Below are 17,555 nucleotides of genomic sequence, written 5' to 3' on the forward strand. Positions count from 1 at the left end.
CCAGCGTGGCATCTTCAGCGACCTTGGAGACACTGAGGGCAGGAACACTGTGCAGCCGAAGCCCCTCATGGATCTGGGGGTCCCTGGCACCCGGTACCATGGCTGCCTGCTTGTCCATGCCACTGCCCACTGACCCACCGTGTCACTGTGAGCAGGCGTCTCCCATAATGGCAGTCAGGGCGGCGCAGAGAGAAAGCAACAGACATGGGGCTCCAGGCCTCTGGGGGGAGAGACTGGCGGGGGCCTCCACTTCTTGTCCACTGGCCAGTCACCCAGACAGCCACCTTGTGGTGACCAGACCCTTTGGGAAACACAGGGCTGCCCTCAGGACCCAGCTGCACACATGCCACGGAGGCCCAGCCTGGGACACACGGGGAGGAGAGTGGGTGCCAGAATGCCGGGGAGTGTGGGCATGGGCGTGGGTGCCGGAACGCCGGGGAGTGTGGGCACGGGCGTGGGCATGGGTAGACAGACTTGGGACGCGGGTGTAGGCAGGGTGGACAGACTAAGGACACGGGCGTGGGCAGGATGGGGGGTGGGCTCAGGGGACACAGGTTTGAACGTGGGCGGCCAGAGCGACAGCACAGCGGGGAGGCATTTGCCTTGCACACGGCCGACCTGGGTTCGATCCCTGGCATCCTATGTGGTCCCCCGAGCACCGCCAGGAGTAATTCCTGAGTGCAGAGTCAGGAGGAACCCCTGTGCATCTCCAGGTGTGACCCAAAAAGCAAAATAAAAGGAGTGGACGTAGCTGGACAGACTCAGGACAGGGTGTGGACATAGGTGTGAACACGGTGGATGGACTTGGGACACAGGTGTGGACACAGGTGTGGACGCAGCTGGCTGGCTTTGGGGGACACGAGAGTGGACATGGGTGTGAGGGTATGAAGGATCCCTGCAAACTCCTGCCCCAGTGGGGGACAGGCTGGGATGGACGTGGGGCACTGCCCTGCACCTGCCCTTCCCACACCAGCCCAGGCACCTGCCCTGGGGTGGCAGCACCCACATCCCAGCAGAGCCCAGACCAGAGTCACGTGGAGCAGGGGGCGGGTGCCGGGTCCCTGGGCAGCCACCACCTGGGGGAACCGTCCCAGGCAGCCCCTGCAGCAGGGGTGGGAGGGGCAGCTCCAAGGGGCTGAGGCAGGCAGGGCGGCAGCATCTCCTGAGCAGAGCACAGGAGGACACACGGTGCAAGCACTGTGGGACTCCTGAGGGCGCAGGTCAGAGGCTGGTGACTGTCTGCACCTACCCTGGGCAGGAGGCACGTGGCTGGCACACACCCCTCACAACTGGCAGGTGGATGGTACCTCCCTTGGGTCTCCTGGGCGAGGGTCTCGTGGGTCAGGCCACCACTTCAACCCTCCCTGACATCAGACACAAGCTGGGTGGGACATGCAGACCAAGGGTGACTACCCACCCACCCGAAAGGACCCCTGAGCTGCCCTACCCACCTCAGCCCCTCCCCAGGGCTGCTGTACCCATGGGTCCCCCGCCAACACCATCTGGCAGGAGGGCCTGGAGGGAGCCACTGTCCTTTCTCCTCTGGACAGCCTGCGTGTGGCCATGTATGCAGCCCAGAGGCTGTTTAGCCAGGCAGGGCCACCTCCGCGCAGCCCACAGGCCTCCCCCAAACGCAGAGGTCCTGGGCCACAACACGACCTGGAACACCTCTGGCCCGTCTCGGGCGTGCACAGGGCACCAAGCATTTATTCCCGCACTGCCTGTGACAGCTGGAACCGACGCCCGGGCCCCAGGTGGCAGAGCACCTGCTTGGAAACCCCAGGAGCGGGGACAAGTCTCGTCCTGTGAGGCCCCAGGCCGGGAGGGCCGCGGGACACCGCGCCCGCGCGGGCAAGGCCCCTTCAGGGGGGCGGGGGCAGCCACTGGGCGCCGCAGACCCCGCGCTGGGCGCCGCCTACAATCCCAAAGACTTCTGCACCAGCTGCCGGGCCACGCGGTGGAACTGTTCACGGTCGTCACGCCACATCTTGGACGCGTCCACGTTGGCGCCACTCTCGTCATTGGGCTCTGAAAGGAGAGAGGAACGCTAGGGAGCCAGCACCAAGGCCTGGCCCACCACCTGGGACACAGGACACTGGACACGGCCCGCCCACCCGCCAGGGTCACAGGCCATAGGACATAGCCAAGCGGTCACCCACCCGCCACACTGCCTTCGAGCCCCCAGATAAAGGAGGCAGGCTGTGGCCCAGGGCAGCAGGCAAGCTGCCAGGACAGAGGCACAGGCTGGGGCCTTGGGGGAGCAGGGCACAAGGGCGCACACTGAGGGGACAGGAAGGAGAGGCCATGTACCCTATGGCCCCACCCGACCCACATCTGTGCCTCCACTCCTCAGCCTGTCCTTACACCCCACAGTGGCCCTGTGCTGGCACGGCTCAGGGGGTCACCAGAGCCAGCGTCACACTGCCACTCAGGGCACCCAGCACCCAGCCCCCGTCACCCAAGGGTCCCCCTGTCACCCAGGGCCCCGTCACTCAGGGCACCCCAGTCACTGAGGGCCCCTGTCATTCAGGGTCCCCATCACCCGGGGTCCCTCGTTGCTCCCGTCGCAGGCACAGGATGGTCTGTACACAGCTGTGCACTCCACCCCACACAGCCCAGAGCTCACAGGTCCACGGGCTCATCCCCTGAAGCAGCCGGGGGGGTGGGGAGGGGGCGGTGTAGGCACAGGGCATGCAGGGGTGAGGCAGGAGGGGGCACAGGCTACCTGGGGAGAAGGTGGGAGGGGCAAAAGCCAATCGGGGGTGAGGCAGGAGGGGGCAGAGCCACTTGGGTGAGTTAGGAGGCAGACAGGGAGGGGTGAGGTGGGAGGGGGCAGCTGCGGGCAGAGCAGGAGGAGCCTGAGTGGGTAAAAGGGCCACCTCTCCATGAAGGCAGGGGGTCCCGCACAGCCCTTCGGATGTTATGGCCAACTGCCTGCAGGTGTTGCTGCCAATAAGCTGGGCAGGGGGGCTGGAGCAATAGCACAGTGGGTAGGGCATTGGCCTTGCACGCGGCCAACCCAGGTTCAATTCCCAGCATCCCATATAGTGCCCTGAGCACCGCCAGGGGTAATTCCTGAGCACAGAGCCAGGAGTAGCCCCTGTGCATCGCCGGGCATGACCCAAAAAGCAAAAAAAATAAAAAATAAAAAAAGCTGAGCAGGCCTCTCCAGGGTCCAAGTGTCCAGGGGGCACCTGCACCTGCACAGCCCCGCCCCAGGGGTTGGCCCAGCCCAGTTATTCCCCACAGGGCTCAGGAGCCAGGGAATCGGGAAGGGGCACCGTGGATCCCGGGTGCTGCAGCCTGCACGGGTGGGACTGGGAAAAGCAGGCAAGGCGGGGCCGGGGAGGCCAGCACGGATGCAGGCCAGCTCCCTACCGCACTCACCTGCCAGCATGCTCACCACCGACAGCAGGATCTTCTCCACGCTCTGCACCGGGCTCCACCTCTCGGCGCTGCTCTCGTAGCCCATGGGGTCGTCGCCGGGTGCGTGCAGGATGGAGATGCACACACGGCCGTCCGGGTAGACTAAGGGGTCAGAGTACACAGCTGGGGCAGCTTTCTGGAAAGTTCCACTAGGCGGAAGGCAGCGGGGCCCCAGGGCTGTCACACAGGGTCATGATGTGCGGCGGGCAGCACTATGTCCACATGAGTCGAGGGGCAGGACCAGTGACAGCCCCGGGCATGGGTGGGCAAGCCAATGGGCCTCTGTCCCCACCATGTCCGGCCCAGTGAGTCTCGCACAAACCACACAATCAGGGAAAGTCACACTGCGACACTGAGTGTCCTTGTCACCAGGTGGGCCCAAGGCCCACAGACAGAACCAAAACCCTCAGTGCACTGAGAACGAGGGCAGAACTCCCACACACCTCACGCAGCCAACCCAGTTCCATCCCCGGCATCCCTTATAGTTCCAGAGCACCACCAGGAGTGATTCCTGAGTGCAGAGCCAGGAATAACCCCGGAGTACCGCCAGGTGTGACCTCATACACAGACTCTGCATCCCCATCACAGTTGTCATCTCTGACCTGAGCCCAGAGGGAAAATGAAACCAGAAACAGGAGTCCTGGCCCGTGAGAACAGGCAGACCCCCAACAGACGGGAGGGGCGCAGAGCACTGCAACACCTTCAGGACAGCAGAACCGGGCACCCTCCAGGAAACAGGGGGCGGTCAGAGACAGGACAGCAGGGAAGGTGTCCTCCCCGCACACGGCTGGCCTGGGTCAGATCCCCAGCACCCGCCACAGTCCCCCATGGAGAGAATGAACAAGAAGACAGACATCTGTCAGGAAAGCGGTCACTATCACAGATTATCAGGAAACACAAGTCACAATGACAAAGAGCTGCCACCTCGAGCCAGTACGAATGGCAAAGGCCAATAGGACCAGAAACAGCCAGTGTGAGTGGGAAGGAGCCGCCCTAACCTAGTAGGGATGTCACTGTCCAGCCTCTGTGGGAAGGAGCAAGGGGACTTCTCATCAGAGTAAGAACAGAGCTTCCAAAGGACCCAGCAACCCCACTCCTTGGCACCTACACCCCAAACACGAACATCCATTCATTCATTCATTCAGAAGGAGCTGGGACAGCCCCAACTCGGGGCACACCTGGACACACCGACACATCGCAGCCCTGCAGCTCTGAGGAGGCAATCCTGCTGCTACTTGCTGTGACACAGACGGAACTGCAAGTGGAGGACACGGACACGTGAACCAGGTGACAGGACCAGCACTCAGCTGTCGAAGCTCCCTGGGGCACACAATGAGCAGAGAAGGGGCATCTGGGGGTGCAGGGAATCGCGCCCCAACTCCATATTACTCTGGCACTAACGCGACGAGAACAAACGTCCACAAAGTCTGTCACGGGAGGGCCAGTTGCACCTGGGTCCCAGGAGCTACCAGGGCTCCTCCGGGTACAGGCAAGGCCACTGCGTCCGAAGGGAAGACCCAGAGTGGATGGAGGGGCCCAGAGGGACCCGATGCCTGGCTGAAGGGACAGGGGAATCAGGACGGGCAGTCTGTGGGCTGTGGGCACCCCCACACAAGGGGCAGGCCCCTCCCTCTGCCCAGCCCAGGCGCCCCATGCCTGTGCCCCACTCCGGATACACCCTGGAACAGCAAGTGTGAATGGCAAAGACCAATAGGATGAGATGCGTCCCTCTGCCTGCCTGCCTGCGGGCAGCGGGCAGCAACCCCACTGCCCCGCCCCTGTCCCTGCCGCTCTCTACACGGCCAGCAGCCCACTCGGACTGGAACCCTGCTTCCCCGATCGCTCTGAGCACCCCAGCTCACAACTCAGACCACAGATCTGAAGCCCAGCCTCGCCGTCACCACTGCAGAACAGTCACTTCAGAAGAAACTTCCAGAAAGGAAAGGGCGGCCCAGCATGAAAGGTCCCCAGGCACGCAGTGCTCACGCGTGGATTCAGGCCTGGGTTCATGCCTCCTGGTTCTGTGGTGGGGACCTAGGTGGTTCTCGTTTTCAGCCAGAGAAGCAGGAAGCCGAGGGGAAGCCAGCAACTGCGACACTGGCCGCCCTCCCCGGCCCCACCATAGAGGCACTTACTGTTGGGGTGGAACATCTCACAGGTGAACCTCATCTTGGGCGGGCTGAGTGGGTAATCCAGAGGGAAGCTGAGGATGGCAGGAAACACCCCGAACTCAAAGCAGGTGTCCTCGGGGCCCCTGGGAGAGAACAGAGTGGGGGGCGGGCTCAGACATCGGGAGGGCACAGGCCAGGGACTCCACTGGCTCCCGGGACGCAGCACAGCTGGCACAGGTGGACCAGGCAATCAGCAGGGTCAACACCAGGGCGGCAGCAGACCCGAGAGAACATGGCGACACCAAGGGCTCTGTCCGCAGGGCTCAGGACACACGAGGGCAGACACGGAAACCGCGGCCTGTGCTGCCACACAAGCAGATGACCCAACCTAGGGGTGATGGGCACGGGGGCTATGCAGGAAGTGCTGGGCACACCCCGCCCAGGGTGTGGCACATGCGTGGGTTCACGCCTTCCTGGGCAACAGAAGCAGAGTAGACTGGACACTCACCCGCGTGCAGCCTCAGGGCTGCCTGCACGGACACAGGAGCGTCCCAGCAGACAGGGCCCCTCTGTTGCCGTGGCCGCCCAACATTGCCAGTGTGGACATCTCCCACCCGCTGCCTCTCCTCAGCTGCAGCTGGCAGGAAGCCCCAAGGAGCCCCAGGGCTCGGAGGACACTGGGCAGATCAGAGGAAAGGGTTTTCCCAGCCTCTGCCAACTGTCCATGGCCCAGGCCCAGCGCGTTAACAGGTGTCCAGGAAGGCAGCTCCAAGACAAAGGCCCCACTCCTGGCAGGACACGAGACGGGGCGCAGGAGCACCCCGGCCTGTGAGGGCAACTGAGCCCAGTGTGGACGCAGCGGAGTAGCTGGGGAGAGGGAGAGCAGAAGTGGCCTCAGGGAAGTGAGCTCCAACAGCTTCCTGCGGCCCAGAGCTCAGGGAAAGGCCAGGCAATGGGCCTGGATAAAAGGCCTGCTGTGATCCCCACTGCACATGGCCCACTGGGAGGCCTCCAAGGAGAGAGAACGATGGAAATGCTGCATCCGCAGAAAATTAAAAGGAACCCAAGGGATTAAGCAAAGCAAAATCGGAAAGAAAACAACCCTTTGGAAAGCCAAATCCTGGCAGCGTGTGTGTGTGTGTGTATGCGCGCGCGCCCATGTGTGTATGCATGAGCGCAAATGTGACTACTGCCTCTATGTGTGCACAAATGTGGCTGTAGGTGCACAGATGTGGCCACTTCTGCTCTGTGTGTGTATGTGCGCGCGCGCGTGCGCGTACACACAGATATGGCTATTTCCCATATATGCTCTGGCATAGTGGGTGGGAAACTGGTGTGAGGGTGTTGGCGAGCCCGAGGCGTGCTCCAGAGCAGAGTTGGCAGGCAGGTAAGGAAAGCGGAAGCACAGGGCAGCCCCCCACAGAGGCTGGAGTTGTTGGGGGCCCTGGGGTTGCTTGGGTGGGTTAAGGGGATTCTGACGCGGGAAGGAAGCATCTGGGCTCCACCATCTCGGCTGCACGACGCTGTCCACCCTTCTCCAGGCACTACAGGCCCAGACCCTCACCCCGGCTGAAAGGACAGTGCCCTGTAGCACACAGGCCCCCTGGGGCTGGCAATGAGCAGTGACGTGAGCTCCCGAGGGACACACGTGTCCTTGCTCTGATGGGGAGGTGCTGGGAATCCATGAGCCTAAGAGAACTGAGTGCAGAGACTCCAAGGGTAGAGGCACTCGAGGGCAGATACACTCTGAGGGCAGAGACTCTGAGGGCAGAGGCACACTGAGGGCAGAGGCTCTGAGGCATCAGCTCTGAGGGCAGAGGTTCTGAGGGCAGATGTGTACGCAGTGACCCTGCAGGAGCATGGAAGCGGCCTCTGACACTGTGAGCAGGCAGCTGCACCCTCCCCGCCTCCCTCCCTCCACCACACTCACTCTAGGCCCCCCTGGGTTCCCCAGGCACAAAGCGGGGGAGGAAGGGAGCCGGCAGGAAGGAGGGAGACCCCCCAGCTGTGTGCCGGAACAGAGGGCGAGGCAGACCCGGGAGGACACTTAATTCCTTAATAGATGTGCGGCGCTTGGTCCATCTGTGAACGGCCGCTTGCTCGTGAAAGGGCCTGGAACAGAACCAAAACCCACAAAGGCAGCGGCTCGGGGGCCGGGGAATTCCGCAGTGAGGCAAAGCCTTCTTCAAACATGAGCACTCGGCCTGGAGACAGGCCCGGCCCCGCGAGACGGCCTCCACACGGGTTTAACTCTCTGTTTACCGAGAGCCAGGAACGTGCTCCCAGCTGTGGAATAACAAACACTCGGAAAGCCGGCTGGAGGCTCGCGTGCCATCCAAGGTATCCCCAAGGCCTGTCTCCCCCATGAACCCGTGAAGAAACAAGGCAGTGACAGATGGGAGCGAACCCCGTTTCCTTAGAACAAAGGGCACCAGCCCAGTGTGGGTGAACACGCCCTGTTCCATGTCCACGCCCAGCCGGGTGGCCTCCAGTCTGCTCCCTGGATCCAGAAGCTAGACAGACGGGGCACAGGGACCAAGCAAGCACAGCCCCCCTGCACCCAGCCGCGAGAGAAGCAGGTGGCTCACTCAGGAACACTCGGCACCCACCAACCTCCCTGCACCCCGATCCGCCCAGGGCTGAGCCTGACCCTGCCCACATCCCACCCCTCCCCTGCAGCGTAGAGCACAACCTGTCCCACCTGAGAGGCGCCCTGGCCACCCCAGAGCACAGGGACAGAACGACCCAGCACTGCACGTCTGCGAGGGGGGTGGACTCGGGCGGGACCCAGCTGCACTCACCTGCGGCTCTTCCCAGAGGCCGACTGTGACCCACACAAGCCCTCACATGCTCTCCAGTGGGGCAGGCACGTGCCCACAGCAAGGGAGGGCAGCCCACCACCAGGGGCAGCTCCCACTGCCCAGGCTAGGCTCTTAGGATCTGCAATGTCCTGAAGCAGTCATGCAGGCCAAGACGCCAAACACGTGTGCAAGTGTGTCGGTGTGAAGTGGGAGAGAGTGCGTGTGAATGCGCATGAATGCGAAAGTGCTTTGCGAGTGTGACTGTATAGCGTGTGTGAGTGTGAAAGTATTTTGTGTGTGGTTATTGTCAATGTACGAGTGTGAAAGTACGTGAGTGTAAGTGTTTTGTGAGTGTATTAGTGTGTGTGAATGTGAGAGTGTAAGCGAGTTTTCTGTGAGTGTTCTGTGGTTTTTGTGTCGGTTTGTGTATGAGTGGCAAAGTGTGTGTCAGTGTAAGTATGTGTGAATGTGTTTTCTGTGTAAACGTGAATGTGTTTTAGAACTGTGTGACTGCGTCAGTGCAAGAGTGTGAGTTCTGCAATTATGTGTGTGTACATGAATATGTTGTGACTGCTGATCTTGGTTTTGGGGCCACCCCTGATGGTACTCAACCAATAGCTTTAGAACTCCAACACGGATGGAGGCGTCCACTGGGTGCCCCGCATAGAGCCCGCGGACGGCCATAGGACCTGAAAGCCGGGAGCAGCCCCACGGACATGTGACTCAACTTTATTAGCTTCAAATAAAACATTTTCTTTGATTTGTTTTCTTGGGAGGCCTGAGGGGAGGGGGAGTTGGGCCATACCCATGTCCTCAGGAGTGATCCCTGGCAGTGCCAGGACTGAAGTTGCGCTGGCCACATGCAAGGGCCTTCCCTGCGGCACTATCAGTGGCCGTGGACCACATGATGCCAGGGACCAGGCTAAGCCTCTATCCACTGGGGTCAGTGAATCAGGGAGGAGCTAGAAGTGCTGCAGTCCCATTACCCCTCCCCACCCCACACACACACACACACACACACACACACACACACACACACACCACAGGAAATGGAAATGCTATCCCCTCACTTACATGATCAGCGCCTCCCACTCAAAGAAATTCTCTTCATTCATGGGGCCTGCAAGGAAGAAGCAGTTCCACACTGTAAATCCGAAGGTGACGGTGACCCGGGCAGAGACCACGAAGTGAGGCTCCTGTCAGCATCTTACCTGCCACAATTCCTTCTGGAGGATTCAGTGTCAATTCTACAAGATCAAAGAGCAGAATGTTTAGTGACACTGTAACAAGACAACTACAATAAGGCAGCCCAGGGAGCTGAGATTCAGTCTGTATAAATGGAATGCCCAGGCCCCTCTTGGAAGACCACCACGACCACCCCTGCCCCAACACACACACACACACACATAAACACACACACACACACACACAACACAAAGTCACAAGACTAGACCTAGGAGAAAAGGGAAACTTCAGTGTCCACAAACGCAAAGGGTGATGTTCAAACCACTTGACTCCAAAGAACGCAATGGAAAGGCCCAGTGTCCAGGACAAGGAAATGCAACTGGATGTCACCTCCATAAGAGGCAGCACTGCCCAGCAACCCAAGGGAACAGGCCTGGACACGCTCCCCAGAGCACTAGGCCACAAGAAAGAGTCCAGTGGACAGGCCACCTGCTGCCCGGCTCTGTTCAGAGGAAGTTCTAGAAATAGCAGAACCAGTCTGAGTAGCCAGATGCAAACACATAAGGTGTCTAGCACTAAAGGCCAGGGTGAAGAGGAGGTCAAGGAGAAAAGCCCCCACGAGGGGTGGAATGTCCTGGACCGTGACCACCCAGTGCCATCTGCTTGTTTCCCTTTGTTTTGACTTTTGGGCCACAACCCGGGCAGAGGCATCGGGATCCACCGTATCCCTGGGGCTGAGAGGAGTCATATGGCAGGCACCACCTGTACTCAGGCAGCCCCAAGGTGCCATGCACCCCATGGCTAAGTGACCAAGTGTTTGCTCTGGTCCAGTCACAGTCCCTGTCCCGGCCCCTGGGGGTCTAGACAAGGTCCCTGCAGCTTCCAGAGGCACGTAGGAGGGAGGGCACAGATCAGGGACTGATGAGCACTGTGAGGGCTGCGAGGGCCACGAGGGCCGCCTGGGAGTGGAGCAGGGCTGCAGCAGGTCAGTCTGGGGGCCAGGGTGGCCAAGGGGCAGTGCCCAGTGCCTAGGAACGTGCCCCCCAACAGGGGACCATCCTCTCCCTCCTCCATCCTCAGGACGTGCCCCCCAACAGGATGGCCATCCTCTCCCACCTCCATCCCCCCCCATCCCAGGGACATGCTCCCCAACAGGGAAGCCATCCTCTCCTTCCTCCATCCCCACCCATCCCAGTGATGTGCTCCCCGATAGGGTAGTTATCCCTCTCCTCCATCCCCCTGAATGTGCTCCCCGACAGGGTGGCCATCCTCCCCTCCTCCATCCCCCCGGACATGCTCCCCGACAGAGCAGACGGGGGAGGCGGGAAGCGGCAAAGGGCTGGGTAAGCCCATGACCCTCGCCCAGACAGGGACGCCAGGACTTTGCACTGAGGCAAGAAACAGGCCTGGAGGCAGTCAGTGGGGACTGGACAGGAGCCCAGTGGGGTAAGAGTCAAGGCTGGAGAGGACACGGACCACAGGGTGGAGTCTGAGATCATGGAAGTAGGAGGGCAGTGCAGGCTGAGGGGAGCAGCTCGGGGCACAGAGAAACAGGAGACTCCAGAGACCCAAAGACAGGCCAGAGGCAGAAACTGGGTACTGCTGCTGAGACCCAGGCACGGGGGAGGGGCTACAACGGGGAGCACTCCCAGGGGTGGGGCGGCAAAGTCACCTTCAGGTGGTCGCAGATGGACGAGACAAGAGCTGTGGTGGGGATAGAGCGGACATGCCTGACACCCTTCGGCAGTGGGCCACATCTGGGGCTGTGACATGCCGGGGCCAGGTGGAGGGCAGCCCAGGGCAGTGGGGGTACAGGCGCAGGGTGTGGGGGCAGGGACCAGCCTGAGCGGGGGGGGGGAGGAGGGACGGTGCATCCCAAAGTCCAGTGCTCTCCTCGCTGAGGGAGAGTGGGCCCAGGGCCACGGTGGACAGAAGCAAAGCTGGACCCCAAGCAGTGGGCAGAGGCCAAGACCAAGCGTCTCTTGCTAAGATTCAGCAGCGGGACAGCTGGCAGGGCAGGAAGCAGGCACCCAGCAGGCAGGAGGTGACAGATGCCCAGGGCCCGGGCAGGTGCTGCAGGGACTCAAGGTCACAGGCGCTGAGGGCGCAAAGTGCAAGCGCAGCTGAGGGCCTGGCCACGAAATCATGGTGGCAGGCCCAGGCAAAGCCCAAGCGCTGGGGCAGAGGTGCCAGGAGAGAGCTGAGGGGCAGCGCTGGCCTGGCACATGGAGACCCAGATTCATTCCCCAACACCCCACGGCATCTCCTGGGCCCCACCAGGAGTCAGTCCTGGACTCTGCTGGGTGTGGCCCCAAACCAAAAGGAAGTCACCAAGACAACATCCCTGAAAGAAAGCAGGGTGTGCTGAGGAATGGGCCGGGAGCCCTGTGAGGCAGTGGTGGGCAGATGGGGGGCCACTGCTGGCCTGTGTCACCACCACAGCTGGCCACAGGAGGAGACAAGAGCCACCAGAGAACCAGACTCTCACAGCTCAGTCAGAACCGTGGGGCAAAGCACAACACCAGTGGCACCCCTGGGCCACCCAAACATGAGTGCCTCCAGGGTGGCCCAGGGACCCCCCGGCCCCACACTGACCGCTGGCCCCACACTGACCGCTGGCCCAGCTGGCCAAGAGCTGTCAGAGGGCCCTGGGCTCCCGGTGCAGCTTGAAAGGCCCCAACACCAGAAGCCCACGAATGTGGTTAGCAGACAGCAAGTGGAAGACACCTTGCCAAACAGATGCCTGACTGTGTTCTGAACCCAGGACACACCCAGGTCTACGCAGCGAGGGTACATGGCCCCGGCGAGTCCTCACGAAAATGACCCAGTGGTCCTGGGATCAATCTACTGAGAAGGCAAGCACCGGTCCCCTGGGCGATCTGTGGCCAACCCCATCCCCAGCTGAATGATGGGACAAGTCAGGCCCCCCACAACAGGAAGGACAACAGCTGCCTCAGTGCAAACAGAAAACAAGCCATCCGTGGGGAGTGACAGTCACAGGGCAGAGGACCTGGCAGTGACCTTCAGGCTTAGCCCTCCTTCCCGTCTCCCTCCCACATCTGCCCTGCCACCAGGTTTCACCATCCCCCGCCTGTTGTCACTGGTCCCCAGCTTTGAAACTGCCTTTATCCAAAGCCGAGGGCTGTGATACACAGACATGGACACCAGGCCCGTTAAACATGCTCAGATGAGACTGTGCCCATGAACTGTCCTGCTCCTTTGCTTGGTAGCTGCAGTGTCACAGAGCTCTAGCAACCCCTTCTGCTGCAGGAGTGTCAAGCTGCAGACGTTGGTCAGTACCACAGGATGGGGGTTGTTAGTTAAAAGTTGTCAAAAATACGGCGTGCCAGGGCCAAAGTGATAGCACAGCGGGGAGGACATTTGCCTTGCCTGCAGCCGACCCAGGTTCCATCCCCAACATCCCATATGGTCCCCTGAGCACTGCCAGGAGTAAGCCCTTTGCATCGCCAGGTGTGACCCAAAAGCCAAAAAAATAAAAAATAAAAAAAAAAGATGGTCCCCAAGCATCTCAAGGAGTGAGTCATGAGAGCAGAGTCAGGAGTAAGCCCTGAGGACCAGCACGTGTGGCCCCAAAGCCCAGGAAATAAATTTAAAAGAATAAGGCAGGGGCTTAGAGCAATAGCACAGCAGGTAGGGTGTTTGTTTGCCTTGCACAAGGACTATCAGGGTTCAATTCCCAGCATCCCATATGGTCCTCCAAGCACCGCCAGGAGTAATTCCTGAGTGAAGAGCCAGGAGTAACCCCTGAGCAACGCCAGGTGTGACCCAAAAAGCAAAATAAAAGAAAAGAATAAGGCATACTTCAAGAGATACCAAGTAAAGTTTAGAAGACGGCAAGAAGGCAGTAGTGGTCACTGTGCTCAGAGACATCTGGTGATCTTGGGTAAAGAAAGACAAATACCACCCGCGGAAATGCAGGAGGACGGTCTGAGGGCCAAGGCAGCCAGCACCATCATTGGGCCCTGCCGAACATGAGGCACAACAGTCCACGAGCACACACTCGCAAGCTCCCAAAGCACGGTACGGAGTTGGCATGACTAGCCATACCGCAGCTTCTGGTACTGGCCTGCTGCTAGCCTGCAGGCTTCTCCAGGGGTCTGGCATGGACAGACTCACCACGGCTGAATGGAGGGCACCGAAGAGGAATAAGCTGGGGAGGCGCTGATGGCCATCCTGGTGCCTTCCCCTGCACTTCCCAGAACTATTACTGGAAACTACGTTTTGGGGGCCCAAAAGGAACCACAGATGGAGGCTTGTCTATTCCTTACAGGACTCAACGATTCCCAGGTGTGACTCAGAAAGTGAGGAATTTAACGCTGACGTACAATGGAGGTACACTTCGGGGCAGAACGCCGCAGACTATCTGAATTACCTCATGGAGGATGAAGATGCCAACAAGAAACAGTTTTCTCGGTACATAAGGAACAGCCCAACCTGGATGTGATGGAGGATGTGTAGAAGCAGCTCATGTGACTACACAGCCAGTCCTGTCTAGGAGATAACCCCACGAGAGAAGTGAAGAAGAGGTGGAACCATCCAAAATGTCTCTAGCCCAGGAGAAAGATCGGGCAGCACAACAACAACAACAAAAAAGCCAGTTTCCCCAGAGCTTAAAAGCAGACTGCTGGGAGCTAAAATCACACCATGCTTTTTTAAGTATTTAAAAAATCTAACCGGGCCCGACCCTGCTTAGCTTCTGAGATCAGACGAGATCAGGCGCATTCAGGGTGGTATGGGCTGGAGTGATAGCACAGCAGTAGGGTGTTTGCCTTGCACGCACCCAACATGGCCAACCCGAGTTCGATTCCTCTGCCCCTCTTGGAGAGCCCGGCAAGCTACTGAGAGTATATCGCCCGCACGGCAGAGCCTGGCAAGCTCCCCGTGACGCATTTGATATGCCAAACACAGTAACCACAAAGTCTCCAATGGAGACGTTACTGGGCCCGCTCGAGCAAATTTAAAAAATCAAACTCGTGTCGGCCATACTGGCTGCGTGCAAGGCAAACGCCCTACCCGCTGTGCTATCGCTCCAGCCCATAATAATGTAACCATGCCCCACCTGGGAGGTCAGCGTTGAGGAGCTAGGGAGCGGGTCCACATGTCCCAGAGACCTCAGGGTCTATGGTCAATAGAGGCCACCGAGGCCACTGGGGAGGTGGGCATGGGGAGGAGGCTGCACCCCGACTCCGAGAAGCCTCCCCCCCCCCCCAAGCTCTCGGCCTGGGACCTGACGTGACTCAGTCTGGTGTGCAGTGAAGCGGTGGCACTGCCGCAGCTGTGCTGGCTATGGCCACGGGGACAGTGAGTGGGGCACTTGGCCGGCCTCCCAAGAGTTTCTGTGGATTTTAGCCGCTTAACGTGAATCTCCTCGGAGATTTAGCAGAGAATGGACAGGGCAAGGCCAGTGGGTGAGTGACACTAAAGGGGCTCTTGGGTTGGGTTTTTTTTGGGGGGGGGCACACCCAGCAGTACTTAGAATGCAAGGGCGGCACCTTACCTACTATACTATCTCTCTGGCCCCTCAAACCAAAAATTGTTAATGGAAATTTAAAATTTAAATTTAAAGTTATAAACCAAGCAAAATAAATTTTAATTTAAAAATTAAACAGTCCATTCTTTTACTTTTTATTTGAGGGGGGAGCCTTTGAGGCCACACCAACAACGCTCAGGGCTTATTCCCAGCTCTGTGTTCAGGGATCACCCCTGGTCGAGCTCGGGTGACAGGCAGTGCAGGAGACTGAACCAGGGGCAGCGCAAGTGCCCTCCCTGCTGGCCCATCTCTCTGGCCCTGACCCCCAGTTCTCTGCACCCCCAGAAGCACTGCACGGGGCTGCTCCACAGGTGCCTGCACTGCTTGGCCCCGCTGTCGGGGGTGGCTGTGCTCATCAGGGCTGTCTGCACCTATAGGAGGCACCTGGGGCCCCTTTAGGGTACAGTCTGCCGGCCCGGTGTCTCTCCTCCGCTGGTGCACAAAAGCTTGGCCCAGCCCCCCACTGACCCTCAGCACCCGTTCCTGTTGCCTGGAGGGAGCATGAGGTCCTGCTCCCATATTTGTCCTTCGTGCATCAGGAAAGTGTGTTTGGGGGGTGGAGGGGCAGGAGGGAGGCACCAAGACGGCCAAAGCTGCCACAGGCCTTTCTTCCCCCTCAACTGGTCTTGGTTCCTTTTCGAGCACTGCACCCTTATCACAGGTGGTAGGTGTGCATAGGACCCCCGCGGTGAGGCTTGCAGGCCCTCGAGGAAAGCGGGGGGCAGGGGGTAAGTGGGCCGGACTGAGGAAACTCTGTGCTGATGGGCAGCAGCTGCTCTGGGCCCAGCTGCCCGTCCACTCCTGGCTCCTGGTCTTGGAGAGGGCCTTGTGCTTTGACTTTTCAGCTTCCACGGGGCTCCCCAGGCCCCCTTCAGGAATCAGCAGGCTGACCCGGTGGCGCATGCACAAGGTTGAGGCAATACACAGGGGAAGAGGGGAGGCACCGCCAAGCCTCAGGCTGCGCCCAGCACCTCCCTGCGCCCAGTGAGCCCTTAACTGGAAGGGGTGCACGGGTCCTGCTGGGCTGGCAGTGCTCGTGTGGAGGCCACCCCTTGGGAGAAGAGAGTGGTCGTGGGACCAGGCTGGCTGGGGCTGTGCCCTGGGCCTCGGGGGCACTGAAGGTGGAGCTGCAGGCCCAGGAAACAGCCTGGTCCTACCCGCTCCTCCACCCCTGCCCCCAGGGCCAGAGAACGCGTCTCTGACCCTCCAGGAGTGGGGTGACACATGCAAAGTGACAGAGACACAAGATGTGGGTCTGCACCTCAACCTCCGACAGCATTCGGGCTGGAGCCGCTTCTAGGACAGTGTCCCGACCCAGTCCAGCCCCACCTCTGGCGTCCTGAGTCTGTGCTATGATCCCCGAGCACAGAAAGGATTATGAAGATGCTCAGAGAGAACACATACCTGTGCCTAGCATTACCTGTCACTGACATCACAAAGGTGCCCATCCTCCGGGCTTCCGCACCGGCCACTGCTGTCCCCCCTGCTCCTGCCATCCCCCTCCCTGTCCTATCCCCGCCAATGCCATCCCCTGCCCTCCTGTCCTCACCATCCCTGTCCCTGCCCAGCCAGCAGCTTCATCCTGCCCTGTATCCCACAGAGCCACGCCCTGGTCTCCTACCACTGGCAGAACTCAGTCCTGGTGCTGGGCGTGGGTGGTCATTCAGGGGCTGCCGGACAGGGGGGCGTCAGTTTGGCCCAACCTGTCCCTCTGTAAGCAGAGTCCAGGGCCACACTTGCCAGACACTTAGAGGTGACGCCCAGGAGTCACAGCGCCAGGCTGGGGGTGAGGGCCGGCCACCACACGGGGGCCAGCACGGTCTGGGGGCAGCTGCACGGCCTCTTGGCCGCGGGAGGACCCAGCTTTCAACCTAGAAAACGAACAGGGCGCGGGCGCCTCGATCCAGGCCCAGGCCGCTCCCACGTCCCCTCGCACGAGGACGCGTGTGCACGTGTGTGATGCCCGCACCTTCGGACAGCTGGCCTCGTGCGGCCCCACGTGTACATGATTCGCCCACACCTGGCTACAAGTTTGGCCTCAAGTCACGCGTGCACACACGGGCCGTACCATGCACCGGCTACCTGCACACACGGACAGTGCTGCGTGCACGGCCTCGGGTCGCGTGTGCTGCGTGTGTGCATGTGGTGTGCACGTGTCTCGGCGCGACCCCTGTGGGCGTGCGCGCGAGCGGGCACGTCGGGTGCGAGGGAACGTCGGGTCTCACCGGGCCTGACCGGGCCTCGCGACCCGCGCCTCCGCGCGCCACGCCCTGGGCCCCACCCGCGCCGGGGCGGCCGGCCGGCGGACTCACGTTTGTACTCGGCCATGAGCCTCTTGAGCGCCGTCCCCGCCATGCTCGGGCGACAGCGGCGCCAGGCTCGCTCCTCAGCGCCGGTCGCGCCCACCCCACGCCGTACAGTTTCCGGGCGGCCGCCGGGATGCCGCGTCCTTCCGGCCGGGGCGGGGCCTGCAGGCGAGCA

The 17,555-nt window shown here is 60.7% G+C and overlaps 1 protein-coding gene across 1 annotated transcript; it reads right to left on the reverse strand.

Annotated features, from left to right (window-relative positions):
- Nucleotides 1-1,675: 1,675 nt before the first annotated feature.
- UBE2G2 (ubiquitin conjugating enzyme E2 G2) lies at nucleotides 1,676-17,534 on the reverse strand. The gene is made up of 6 exons (XM_056119317.1): nucleotides 17,387-17,534; nucleotides 9,550-9,585; nucleotides 9,413-9,458; nucleotides 5,562-5,680; nucleotides 3,388-3,528; nucleotides 1,676-2,028 (listed from the first exon to the last, which is right to left on the reverse strand). Exons 1-6 carry the CDS (start codon nucleotides 17,427-17,429, stop codon nucleotides 1,916-1,918), a joined length of 498 nt encoding a protein of 165 aa, XP_055975292.1. The 5' UTR covers nucleotides 17,430-17,534; the 3' UTR covers nucleotides 1,676-1,915.
- Between the last annotated feature and the right edge of the window lie 21 nt (nucleotides 17,535-17,555).

The sequence above is a fragment of the Sorex fumeus genome, unplaced genomic scaffold (assembly GCF_029834395.1).
Source record: "Sorex fumeus unplaced genomic scaffold, SorFum_2.1 ptg000041l, whole genome shotgun sequence".
NCBI classification, from domain to species: Eukaryota; Metazoa; Chordata; class Mammalia; order Eulipotyphla; family Soricidae; genus Sorex; species Sorex fumeus.